This window comes from Plecotus auritus (assembly GCF_963455305.1).
Source record: "Plecotus auritus genome assembly, chromosome: 6".
Classification (NCBI taxonomy): Eukaryota; Metazoa; Chordata; class Mammalia; order Chiroptera; family Vespertilionidae; genus Plecotus; species Plecotus auritus.
Genome location: NC_137773.1, coordinates 22,374,073 through 22,387,610, shown reverse-complemented (window position 1 = coordinate 22,387,610; position 13,538 = coordinate 22,374,073). Strand labels below are relative to the sequence as shown.

Below are 13,538 nucleotides of genomic sequence, written 5' to 3'. Positions count from 1 at the left end.
GCAAAGGCAAGAGGAGGGAAAGTACAGAGGCCCCGGAGGAGGCCGGTCCCCTGGCGTTGTGACATGGCAGAACTAGGGGGTCAAGAAAGAGCAACCACAAGAGGCTGAGAGGAATGCCAGGCTGAGGGGTTTGGTGTGGTCCTGTAGACTTCGGGAGCCCGAGAGGAAGCGATCTGTGGTGTTTTACCAAGTATCCTCTTGTGGTGTTTTACCAAGTATCCTCAAATCCAGGTGGGAGGCATCTGGGAGGTCCTGTTGAATGACTGGATGGGGAGCAGGAAGTTATCCTAGATGGTCAAGGGGCTTCGGCTGCCATTGTCAGGCTACAGAAGGGATGGCAAATGGGTTTCATCACATCAGCTCCGAAAAATGGATGGTGGACTTTGCAGAGTCCCAGGCCATGCCCAGGCTCAGCCAGAAGTGCAGTAACCAATTAATGATGCCTGCCATCCCATAGCGTTTGGGAAGTGGGGTCCCACTCTGCCATCCCAAACTAGGGTTTCAGTGTCTCTTGGAGAAGTGATCTGTCTCCACCTCACATGTCTCTCCTCTTGCATGGATAGGACTCACCCCACCCACCACCCCTCCATACAAGCCCACAGAGGAGGACCCCTTCAAGCCGGACATCAAGCACAGCCCAGGCCAAGACATCGCTCCCAGCCGCCCCACCCCGGAGGGCCTCCAGCTCAGGGCTGCCACAGGGGTGGCCCACAAGCTGCCAAAGCCGCACCCCGAGCGGAGTGAGCTCCTGTTGCACCTGCGGCACGCCACAGCCCAGCCCGCCTCCCATGCCGGCCAGAAGCGCCCCTTCTCCTGTTCCTTTGGAGACCATGACTACTGCCAGGTGCTCAAGCCCGAGGGTGCCCTGCAGAGGAAGGTGCTGAGGTCCTGGGAGCCATCTGGGGTCCACCTGGAGGATTGGCCCCAGCAAGGTGCCCTGCAGGCTGAGGCGCAGGCCTCTGGCTGGGAGGAACACAGAAGCTGTGACGCAGGCGCACCCCCCAAGGACGGTCTGCTGCTGAGAGACCATGAGATCCGCGCCAGCCTCACCAAGCACTTTGGGCTCCTGGAGACCGCCCTGGAGGACGAGGACCTGGCCCTGTGCAAGAGCCCCGAATACGACACAGTTTTTGAGGACAGCAGCAGCAGCAGTGGCGAGAGCAGCTTCCTCCTGGAGGAGGAGGAGGAGGACAATGATGAAGACTCAGGGGTCAGCCCCCCTCGCTCTGACTACTGCCCCTACCAGAGCCCACCGAGCAAGGCCAGTCGGCAGCTCTGTTCCCGCAGCCGCTCCAGCTCTGGCTCCTCATCCTGCCGCTCCCGGTCACCAGCCATCCGCAGGACCTTCAGGTATGGGTGGGTGACCTCAGGAGGGACGATGGGCAGCTGAAGACCCCAGTTCCCAGGGCACCAGGGGAGGGAGGAGCCTTGAAACTGGGTCTGCGTTTCCCTGTGTGGTCCATGACCTGATTAGAGGTCTAAGGGTGGTCTCCTCAGGGGAGCTGTGGGCTAGTCCTGGAGGCAAGCAGAGCCTGCTGAGTGCCAGTCAGGAGTGGCCCCAATCTCCTGGCTTCAGGAGGGGAAGAACCTCTACTTTCTACCATTTGGAGCCTTATGTCTAAATGAACTTACTTCTTATTCATCTGTTTTCTGCTTATATACTTGTAAAATGGGTAGGTTTTTATGGAAACATATACATACCCACACAGTTTCATACCTACGTGACACTTACATGTCAAAGGAAAATTAGCATAATTCTACTCTGTGTTCTGAAACATGCCTGGGTTTAAAGCAGTGATGAGGTTTCATCCCCTTTTCCGGTGCTGCTGAGTTGCTCTGTGACTTTCCAGTCAACCCCCCTTTTACCTTTGCTCAGGCATGATGCGATGGTGCGTCATGAGCCTGTTTGCTCATCCCGTCTTTGCTCACTGAACCGGCCCACAGAGGGAGCCGGTCCAAAAGTCAGTGGATTGCTGGGCAGAAAGAATGGAGGTCTGGCATATTTTGGTGCAGGCAGGTTGCTTCTCTCCCTGATCCCAGCAGGATCTTCCTGGGGGAGGGGGACCTTGAGGTGGGTTGGTGCAGGCCCCAAACCCTCTGTCTGAGATGCACTTGAGTGACCACTAGATGGTGCTATTGGGTCTCAAGCGGTGCCGCTGAGTCACCTGGAGGGCTTGTTCACAGCAGATGGCTGGGCCCCACCCCCTGAGTTCTTGATTCTGTAGGTCTGGGGGTAGATAATTTGCATTTCTAACAAGTTCCCTGGTGAGGATGCCCAGAGTCCCCAGAGTATGACTCTGAGAACCAGAATTCAGGAATAGAAAGATACCTTTTCTTAGAAAATTTCAGCTTCCTATTTACATATCTACACCAGCAGCTCTTCACTGTTTGAAAATCTGATTAATGCAAAGGCTCCTCCCCCATTAAAAAATGTGCTTATACATATAACTGGTCATTCAATTTTTATGGGACTCCCCAGGCACTAATGTTTAGAAGCCCTGGACTATGTTACTCAAAATGAGCTCCCCAGCGACTTCTCTAAAAGCCCTTCTCTAGAATAAGCCAGGATGATCAGTCAGGACCGGCTCCCTCAGACCTCTCTCCGCTCTCTTTCCCGCTTCGTTCTCCTTCCCCCTGGGGCTGCTGTGAGCTAAATGACTCCATGTTTACATTAGGCAGTTTCTCTGCCACATTTGTTCCTTATTCCAAAGCTACTGAGGTTCTATTCCGGTCAAACCCATCCCCCAACACTGGAGCTGGAGCTGCCCAGGGTCCTCCCTGCTGACAGGTTCTGGGGTATTTAGGCAGGGCCCGCATTCAGGCCTTGCTGGCAAAGAGTTGGGAGCCTTTCTAGAAACCCCCATGACTTCTCTTCTCCGCTCGCTTTTGGCCAAGTCCAGCCTGGCTTTTCTGCTCACTGGAGAAAGTTGACTGACTTCCTGCTTGGCTGCCTGGCAGAGCTCAGCACCTGGTAAGCCTGGTAAACTAGTCGTCAGCCTTCTCCAGACCCACAGTTCTTTCCCTGTTCTTCCGCCATCAAACATTGCTCGACAGGAAGCGTTTTGAGCTGGCTTAACAATACAAACCCCAAACCCCGCAGCATCTTCCAGTCACCCTCAGCTCTTCAGGGGACACTGCCAATTCCATTGCAAATGGATGATGATACTATTATTGTAGAGCACTTTAAAGTTCGCAGATCACGTCCCCTTCTCTTACCCTATTTGATGCCTTTGGGGAGTGCAGCTGCTTCCTATCCTCGTTTTATAGACAAGGAAGCTGAGGCTCAAAGAGGTTCAGCAGAAATACAGGGCAAGCAGTTATTATGCACGTAGATCCTGGGCACGGCATTTACGTGCATTTCTGATTTGACCCTCACAAAAGGCTGCGGAGGTGGATACCATCCATCTCCCTGTTTTGCGGATGAACTGAAGCTGAGAGGGCTTACGTACCTGGCCCAATGTCACCCAGCAGGGAGGCGGTAGAGCCAGGCTTCCAGCACAGGCTGTCTGACTCCAGAGCCCTGCTCTTATCCTCTGTGCTGTATCACATTCCCAAGGGTGCAGACAGCAAGTGGCAGAGCCAGACCCAGCCACTCCTCACGTGCCATGCTCCCTCCAGAGGAGAGGGCAGCGTGCAGACAGGCAGGAAGGCCAGGCGAGCAGGCGGCACCCAGGGGCTTCCTCGGGCTGTGCCTCTGGGTTGAATAGCCTGAGTGACCACTAGATGGGGCTGTGATGGCAACCCCGGCACCAACCACCAGAGAGCAGTGGGTCTGATTCAGCAGACCTCCCTCTTCCTCTGGCTTCTGCACGTTCTAGTTTCGGCAAATCCCATCCTGCACCTGAGCCTCAGGGTTTTCACCTAGAAAATGGGGAAACATAAGACTGCACTGGTTTCTTCCTCCGGTCAAATACCAGGATGAAGTGAAAGGGCCTTTTTATCCATAAGGGCCTGGCAGCAAGGTGGTGGTTCCCAGCGATCTGGACCCAGAAGGTGGCAGGAGGCCTGAGTCAGTGTTCAGCCCCACATGAGGCACTGGCTGTCCTTGCCCAGGCGGGTCCTCATAGTCCTGCTGCCCACCCCACATGGTCCCTTCAGAGAGTGAGTGCCTCTGCTTTGCTTGTTCACTGACAGATGTGAGAGCAGAGGGCCGTGTTCAGACGGAACGCCAAGCGTCCGGCATGCCAGGAAGCGGCGGGAAAAGGCTATTGTAAGTGACCTGGGGCCCCGGAGCCCAGAGCAAATGGGAACCAGCAGGGGTGTCAGGAAGGACCGGGACTTTGTAGGCCTGAAGCTCTTTCAGGGCAGGTGTGGTTGGGGGAACAGAGCCAGGCCACACGCTAATCCCGCCTCCACCTTCTGTGTGACCTTGGGCAGGTACCCCTGCTTCCCTGAGCCTCAGTTTACTCATGTGTACGCAAGAGAGTTGGGCCTTATGCTTCCTAAGGGTCCCCCAGCTTGATCAGGTCTAAGGGACCAAGAGAACCTGTCCCTTGTTCCCCACTCACCTCTCTAACCCTCCCCCAGAGAAATTGCACAGATCCAGCCCGCCTGGTGAGCCTACTGCAAAGCACCCGCCCCACAACATTAATTGGGATGCTGGGGGTGGGGCTTGAGGGTGAGCCAGCCCCTCCATGTCACTGGAAAGGAGGGAAGGGGTAGTAAGACAAGCACAGAAAGACAAACGGACTCTCGCTCGATTGCTTTCCCCATGACGGGTGCTTTGGGGAGGAGGCAGGGGCACACACAGGGTATCCCTGCCACAGAGGTACAGAGCTGTCTGCAAGCAGGTTCTTAACACCACAGGCTGTGTGTGGAGCGTCGTCTTAGAATCCAGGTGTGACCATGCAGGAGTTGTAACATGTGTGGCACAGTCCTAGGCCCTGGACGACCACAATGAGCAAGACAGATGAGGGCAGAAGAGAGAGTGAGAACAGGCTCATAAACAAGAAATAAGCACTGTAATTACAGGTTGGGAGAAGCGCCGTGAGGGTGATCACGTCACAATGAGACTGTCTGACTGTTTTGACTGTTGGGGAGGATGTATTTATATGGTGGTCTGGAGGCGGGGCCTCTTCTAGGAGCTGAGCCCTGAGGGATGAAAGGTACCAACCAAGCAAAGACTTAGAACACGGGGCAGCGGCAGGAAAGAGGGGCTTACTCACTGAGCTTAACTGAGACCCATTATGTCCTGGTGTGGGGTGCACAGGTCCCATGAGTGTTGACGGCAGAGCCTGGGAGGGCTCCAGAGTCGCTGGCCTTGACCTGCTCCTGGAGAAAGCCTGTCCCAGCCAGAACCTGTTTCTGTTGCCCCTGGAGGCACCGGCTCCCAGGTCCCCAGGGACATGGCTGGAGTCAAAGCAGGTCAAAGCGACTCGTCCATTGGCAGTGGCTTTAGCTGGGCGCAGCCACAGGTCGAAGAGGAGAGGCTGGGCTTCCCCACCCCTGCCCTCTGCTGGGCTGTTCTAGGGGCCCCTGGGCATGGTCCCGAGCTCACCTGAAGGTGGCCTCCGTCAGGGTGTCTACAGGGCCTGGCAGAACCAAGGATAATGTTGGCTCCAGAAGCCCTGTGTCTCCTATCCCACCACTTTCCTCCCAGCCCACCTGACTCCCCGGACGACCTGGCTTCCAAGGGCTGCCCGCTACCACCTTGCCTCCCTGCCCCCACACCTCCCCCACTTCCCAAAAAAGTCTCAGACTCAAAACAAATATGGAAGCTCCTGAGTACGAAGTTATATTAACAGTGATGAGCCCCTCTGTTTTCTCTGCTCAGTCTCTGCTCATGTTCTTCAGGGAAGCAATTGCTTCCCTTGGGGGTCACTTTCCTACCCCCGAAGCCCCCTTCTCCAGCAGGACAGTCCTCTGGGAGAGCGACCATCAGTGCCCTCTCTGACTCCAGCCCCCGCTGGTGCCACTCGCTCATCCAGGCGTCATGGCCTGGGCACCAGGAATCCCGGGGAGCCTGCCACCGGGGGGCCCCGGGAAGCCAGACAATGACGGGGTCCCTCTGTGTCCCCCTTCTCGAGCAGGGCGAAGGCCGAGTGGTGTATGTTCGAAATCTCTCCAGCGACATGAGCTCCCACGAGCTGAAGAGGCGCTTCGAAGTGTTTGGTGAGATTGTGGAGTGCCAGGTGCTGACGAGAAGCAAGAGGTGGGTGGAATCAAGCTCTGGCAGAGGAGGGGGGTGCGGAGGGGCAGAGGTCCCCATCCAGGCTGGCCACACAGAAGATGCCCTGGAAGGTTTGTGGAACAAATTTGAGGAAATCCACAGCCTGGACCGGGAGAAGGACCAGTAAGGATCGTGTAGCCCAGTAACAGCAGGGGACACATGCTGAGGGTTTGCTTCCATGCATTCTCTAAACTTCCCAACACTGTGCCTGTGACATATACCCCATTCTTTCTATGGCTGACCTTTTATTGGGGAGCGCAGACAAGGTCCCTGAGCAGCTGGTTCATGGCAGAGCCAGATCTACAGCCCACGTGTCTGCTTCAGGTTCTCCGCCCTAGAACTGAGACAGGGCAGCCAACAGCCCGTGGGGGGGCGGGGAACGGCATCGATGCGTTGGGACCTCGCTGCTCTGCAAGCTCCACGCGGCTCACCCCTCCCCATTTCTCTGCAGCAGCCATGCACAGACCGTCCGTTCTCCTGGGCAGCCTGGTTTTTCCTCACTCACCTGGGGAAGCAGTGTTGCTTCTGTCAGGGGTCTGCAAAACTAGGTTATATATAAAGGTACAACTTAGATGTCAAAAACGTGTTCAGTTTTGAAATAATTCTAAAGTATCTCCTATTATACTTGCAAGCTACGTTATTAAAGTTTTTAAATCCTAATTTGATAATAATTTTTAAAGCTTCAATGAGAAAATAGTGTCTACATAAAAATCATTGTATACCTCACATCCATTCGGATGGCCACAGAAAATAACAGGTGTTGGCAAGGATGTGGAGGACAGGGAACCTTTCTGCACTCTTGGTGGGAATATAAAATGGTGCAGCCACTGTGGAAAACAGTATGAAATTGCCTAAAAAACTAGACATAGAATTACCATAGGATCCAGCAATCCCACTTCTGGGTATATACTCAAAAGAATTGAAAGCAAGATCTCACAGAGATATTTGTACAACCATGTTCATAGCACCATGATTCACCATAGCCAACAGGTGGAAAGCACCCAGGTGTCCATCCACAGGTGAATGGATGAAGAAAATAATAGTATATGCATATGATGGAATATTATTCAATCTTAAAAAGAAAGGAAATCCTGTTATATGCTATAAGCATGAATGGATCTTGAGGACATTCTGCTAAGTGAAATAAATCCAGTCACAAAGACATACTGTATGATCCCGCTTGTCGGAGGTCCTTAGACCAGTTAAAGTCATAGAAACAGAAAGTAGAATAGTGGTTGCCAGGGGCTGGAGAGAGGGGGTGAGGGAGAGTTGTTCAATGGGTATAGAGCTTCAGTTTTGCAAGATGAAGAAGTTCTGGGGATCTGTTGCACAACCATGTGAATATACTTAACACGACTGAACTAGACACTTAAAAATAGTAAAGATGGCCCTGGCTGGCGAGGCTCGGTGGGTTGGGCATCATCTCATGCACCGAAAGGTTGCCAGTTTGATTCCTGCTCAGGGCACACTCCCGGATTGCAGGCTCCACCCCTGCTGGGACCATGCAGGAGGCAGCTGATCAATGTTTCCCCTCTCACATCAGTGTTTCTCTCTCTCCCTCCCTCTCTAAAAATTAAGAAAAATATTTTAAAACAATAGTAGAGATGGTACATTTTATGTGATGTGTTTTTACCACGATTTTTTAAAAGAGCCATCATACACATGGAACTGTTTAAAGTTCGGTGCAGTCTTTAGGATACCCTATGTAGATCACATGCCAAAGCAAAAAGCAAATTAATTTTTAAAGAGGAGGGTCAATTTGTTAATATTTTTAAGGCACACACGAGTCTCAGACATATTTAAAGAGGCAGAAGGGGTTCGACGTTGGCCTGGCTCAGACAAGTGTGAGGACACGGGACTCAGTGGAGTGTTTATTAGGCACCTTCTGTTGGTAAGCCTGTCGCATGGCGAGGGGAACCTCCACATTGTCTCTGCCCTGAGTCTGCACAGCAGCGGATTTATCAGTCGGGATTCTTTTTCTGGTTCATGGAACCGAAGAGCTGGGTGTGGGGTAGGACTGACTTTGGGCTCCCCGAGCCTTGGCAACTGTCACAGATGTCTCCCATGAAGGATGAGATGCGTACCAGCAATATTAGGGAGGGTGAGGCCAAGTTAGCAGCCAAGGAAGTGGTGGGATGGGGGTGTAGGCATGGCAAACCCCAGCAAACGGGAGTCATGGGGGAAAGGGGAGTGTGAAGAGCAGCAGCCTTCATGGCGGGAGGCCTGAGTGAGGACCCCCTGAGCCCACTGACCTGTTCCCTCCTCCCTGAGCTGAGCTGGCAGCAGCCCCCGCTGAGAGGGTGTGGGTGACGTGTGGCGGCCAGCACTGGCAGACATTCCGTAAAGCACCTGCTCTGGCTGTTGTTACATCGCAGAGGTCAGCTTAGCCATTGCCCTCGTCTCTGTTTGGGGGGTCATGCGACATGGGTGCTGGGTCACTGGCTTTCTACCCCTCATCCAGTCATGGGTGGTCTGACAGGGTCAACCAAGCTGGCCCAGTGACACAGTCCCTTGTCCTGTCCTGTCGCGCAGAGGCGAGAAGTACGGCTTCATCACCTACCGGTGTTCAGAGCACGCCGCCCTCTCTCTGAGGAACGGCGCCGCCCTGCGGAAGCACAATGAGCCCTCGTTCCGGCTGAGCTGCGGCGGGCTCCGGGACTTCTGCTGGCCCAGGTACACTGACTACGGTAAGTCCGCAGGCCCCCGTGCTCCCTGAGACCCAGAGCACAAAGGGCGAGACCTCCCTTCATGAAACCCAGACCCAAGGAGGGCCCATCTGGACACAGCTCCCAACCCCGGCTCCCCGGGCCAATTCGGACAGCTCTGCAGCCACTTCCCTCGTGGCTGCCGCCTTGCTTTCCTCTGGTCTCTGGTCCGTCTTGTCCTATCCTAGGACTGGCACCAAAAAGAGACTGAGGTCTCCCGGGGCCTCTTGGAAGGTCCAATCTTGTGCCCACAGCCACGTGGCAGCACCATGACCTCACAGCACCACTGACTGCCTTGCCGCCCTGGAGGGGCTTTCCGTGGTGGCCCCCACAGGCAGCAGCCTTGTCCATTAACAATACTGTGGCCATGCCCTCCCCACGTGGGGACAAGTTAGTGAAGAAAGACAAAGAAGTACAGTCTAGGAGAGAATTATTTGCAGGGAGAGTCCGCTGCAGCCTCCTTAGCACAGGGCTGAGTGTCAGGGGGCTGGGAGGGTTCCGGACTGGGCAGCGCTCCACCTGGCGCATGCCCATTTCTGGGACCCGGGTTCATCGCCAGACAGGGAGGGCATCCTAGTTCTGTAGGCTGCCTTAGCCGACATGCACAACGGCTTGCTAATGGGCAGGAAGCTCTTGAGGGAAGTAGAATTATAGAATAAAAGAACCCTGGGGTGCTCTAGGCCAGCCCCCCCCATCCTACCAGTGGCAGCCAAGGCCCTGAGACGCTGGCGACACAGCAGACGTGTGACAGCGGAGTGGCAGAGCTGGTGCCCGCTGTCCAGGGCTCTCCGAGGCCTTGGGCCCCGTGCACTCCGTGGTGGCAGATTTTCCAATCGCACGTCCTTCCTGAGTTGCTCACCGCCTTCCCCACTCACCGACTCCTCCACCCCCTGCCCAGATTCCAATTCCGAAGAGGCCCTTCGTGCGTCAGTGAAAAGCAAGTACGAAGCCATGGATTTTGACAGCTTACTGAAAGAGGCCCAGCAGAGCCTGCATTGATCACAGCCTTAACCTTCGAGGAATACCTCAATACCTCAGACAAGGCCCTTCAATATGTTTACGCTTTCAAAGAAAATAAGTATATGAGAAGGAGAGAGAGCGAGCGCATGAGAGAGAGAGAGAGAGACTTGAAACTGCTGTCCTTTTAAAAAAAAAAATCAATGTTTACATTGAACAAAGCTGCTTCTGTCTGTGAGTTTCCATGGTGTTGACGTTCCACTGCCACATTAGTGTCCTCGCTTCCGACGGGTTGTCCCGGGTGCGTCTCCAAGTGCTGGGTCAGTCACCCACCTCCCCTCCCTCCCCGACTGACTTCCCCTCGTAGACGTGCAGCCGTATTCACCATAGCATTTCTTGTCTGTAGCGTGTGATGATGAAATTGTTACTTGTGAATAGAATCAGGATTATAAACTCATTTTTAATTGAAGAAAAAGTATATCCTTAAAACAATGTATTTATGGCTCAGATGTACTGTGCCTGGGGTTATTGTATCGCTTCCTTGATTTTTTAACTATGCACTGTCGTGAGGTGTTTGCCACTGAGCTGCTCTGCTCCCTTTGCGAGGATGCCCCACGGGTGCGGGGGGGCTGGGGAAGTGCGGCCTGTAGTCCCAAAGAGAGGTTTCAGGGCCTGACCTGCAAGCCCTACCCTGTCTCTCATGGAGCGGGTTTGGGTCCGATTACAATCAGAGCCCTCATCTGGTGCCCAGCTCACACTTAGAGTTTCTGCCTGGCCATGAGTCCTCAGATCCGCAGGAGGAAGGCAGTTCCCCAAGAGGTGAAATGACCTGCGAGGTCCCACAGGCAGAGCAGGGACCAGCCCAGGCCTCCTGATTCCTGGTCCCATGCTGCCACCATAGCTGGGGTAAAAATGCAACGTTCCAGGGCTGCTAGAGGTGAGGTCAGCTACATTGGGCAACAAACTAGAAACCTACAGGCTCGTTGGTTGAGTCCAAGCTGTGGCGTGCATTTTGATCCATGGGTCCTGCGGTTTGCCTGTTCCCGTGGACATGCCATCCGAGCTTCCGTGACACACCTGGAGCGTCATGGACAGGTAGTCTGGGAGCAGTCATCCTTCCTGGACCAGTCGCCACCCCATCTTACTCCCTCCGGCTGGTCTTTCCTTGGCCTCAGCTGTAAAGTTGTTTGGGTGGCATGGGACAGGGAAGCAGGAAGAGGGTTGGGGACGGATAAAACAATCTCCAAGCTCCTTTTCAACTTAGAAAACGTGCTAATTGGGCTTTACTTTAAATTTTGTGTTCTCGAGTGATGTCAAAGCCATGTCGGGGTTGGAAGTTCCGCAGGTGCCTTGGGGGCCATTCGTGAGGGAGAGCATGGCTGGGCAGGGGATGAGCATGTGGCTTCTGCTTCAGAAAGAGCAGCTCCCGCTGGATCCCTTTCAGACACCAGTGTTCCTTGGTAAATTTTTACATTGAAAAAGAAACGAAAACAGGTCCTGCTGCTTTAACAAAGTTTGAAATTGAGTCATTAAACTAAACAAGCTAAGTTAATCTATTGCTAACGACAGGCCTCGTCCTTTCAGAATTGATAGTTGGTGGTTGTTTTTTTAAGGTTTTCAAATACCTCAGTAGGTGAACTGAGCCGAGGAGCTTGTCCTGGGTGGTGAGCGTACTCCAGGCCCACAGGGAAGGCTGGAGGAGGCAGGCTTTAGAAGGAAGAGGGAATTTGAGCTCCTGTGTGACAAGTCACTTGATCTCTCTGGGCCCCAATTTCCTTTTCTGTGAAACAGACTGGGGGAGAAAGGCAAGGTGATCTCCAAGGTCCCTGCCAGCTCTACAGTCTTAGCTTCTGCAGTATCTAGCTCAAGATGTGTGCCACTGCAGCCACATCCTGGGCCAGTGGCAGACATAACTAATTGACCACAGCACTGAAGTTCTTTGAACCTGATTGTGCTATTAGAATCTTCATCACAGTGCTCTGGGCAGACATTACTAATTGATCAGAGTTTAACCTATTTGACACCTTGGTCTAATCGTCTTAAAAGTTATGGTGGCTGGGTTTCATGCTGGCCCATTCCTGTCAATCATGTCCTGACCTATGAGAGAAAATTTCCCTAAAGTCATTACTTGGCACAGGACTCCCAATATTACTGTGACACATAATTTGGGGTGGGGGTGGAGACTGGAACAAGCAGGCGTGAACCTGTTTGGGGGAGGCAGGGCTTATGAGGATGGACCAAATAAAGGGACTTCCCGCAGCACAGACCTGAACATTCTAAATTCCTTTTATAGCTATTCACTGCCTAGCACACAGTAGGCACAAAATAAATGGCTAGGGAATGGAATTTAAAGCCGTCTGCTGCCTCCCGAGTCCTCTTTTGCACCAAGGAGGGCCTTGAAATTTCACCCTGTGGTAGCCAGTAGGAAAGAAATCTAGATTCAGAGTTGGACTAGGCCATCTCTAAGCCCTTCTGATGGGCTTCTTCTGCGATTGCAGTAGGCCAGAGGTTCTAGCGTGGGCAGGTGGTACTTTAGGGTAAAGAAATGCAGATTTAGTGAAAGACAGGCCTCTCCCCTCTGCCAGGCCAGCTGATGCTCACTTCAGATGAACACAGGGCTCTTGAAGTTACTTAAACTTGGCCCTTGAGCAGAGCAGAGATCTGAGCATGGCAGGGGGCGCGATGTGCCTGAGGTCAGGGCTGGGGGGCCGCCTGCCAAGGGGAGAGGAAGCCTGCCAAGGACATCCAGCAGTTTCTGCTCACCGTCCTCTCCATAAAAGGCCACAGGTTCTAAAGCTGACTGGCCCTGCAGACCTCCGCTCTCCAGAAGACCCATTCGGTGCTGCGTATCACCAAGGAGACCCCAAGGTCTCTTCAGAAAAACTAGTCAACCTTGGGCTCTTTCCCACCAACTTAAGGAGTCGCCCAGAGGGAGCAGCTGCCATTGGCAACCATCTTGTTGTCGCGCTGTCCTAGTGTTTGCTCTCGATGATGTTTACATGTGATTGCCATAAAGCTTCCTGTAGACCTTGTCGGTCGCCGCCCATGCAGGGCAGGCTGTACTGTCCATCTCTGTGCTGTGCTGATGTTTTCCAAAAATATCCGATCCAACCGCTAAGTGGAATTCTTCCATCTCCTTCCTCAGTCGGTACAAGGCTGAATCAGAATCCTCGCTCTCGGGGGCTCTGGTTACCGAAGGAAAATGCATCAAAGAGGTAAAGAATATGAGTGGATGGAGTGTAGCTAAGGCCCCCACCCCCTGGCCCCTTCACACCTTGTCCCCCTAATCAGAAAACTGCTTGGAGTCAAAAAGCACCATTTGGGTGTCTGCATCTACCGTGAGATCTGGCAGCGTTGCCTGTGGAAGGCGCTCGGGAGAGAGGCAGGGCTTTGGGGGTGGGAGGAGGAGGGAGGAATGCTCTGAGCTCAAAGACGCAACACCCAAGTCCTGATGTGGGAAGAGATGATGCAATAAGAAGCTTTCATCGCCCACAGCCTATGCGCCTAGATGTTCTGACAGCGATTTCTTCTAGGCACGTGCAATACTCATGCCCAGGCCGCTGTGCTGGTGGGGAGTGGAGGGAGCAGGGAGGACATTAGCAGCAAGATTCTTATGCCTGGACAGGTCAGAACCCCACCCCTGGGCTCAAGTTCAGTTGAATTCACAGCTGAGCCTGCAGCTCAAGAGATGGGTCATTCCCACTGTG

General features: G+C 53.6%; 1 protein-coding gene across 1 annotated transcript in view; it reads left to right on the top strand.

Annotated features, from left to right (window-relative positions):
• Positions 1-11,381, top strand: part of PPARGC1B (PPARG coactivator 1 beta) — a 100,683-nt gene extending 89,302 nt beyond the window's left edge. Inside the window, exons 8-12 of the mRNA XM_080672137.1 lie at positions 564-1,350; positions 4,135-4,210; positions 6,030-6,151; positions 8,702-8,856; positions 9,773-11,381. Of these exons, the coding sequence (XP_080528263.1) occupies positions 564-1,350; positions 4,135-4,210; positions 6,030-6,151; positions 8,702-8,856; positions 9,773-9,873 (1,241 nt within the window). The 3' untranslated portion in view covers positions 9,874-11,381. The remainder of the gene's footprint in view (positions 1-563; positions 1,351-4,134; positions 4,211-6,029; positions 6,152-8,701; positions 8,857-9,772) is intronic.
• Positions 11,382-13,538: the final 2,157 nt, after the last annotated feature.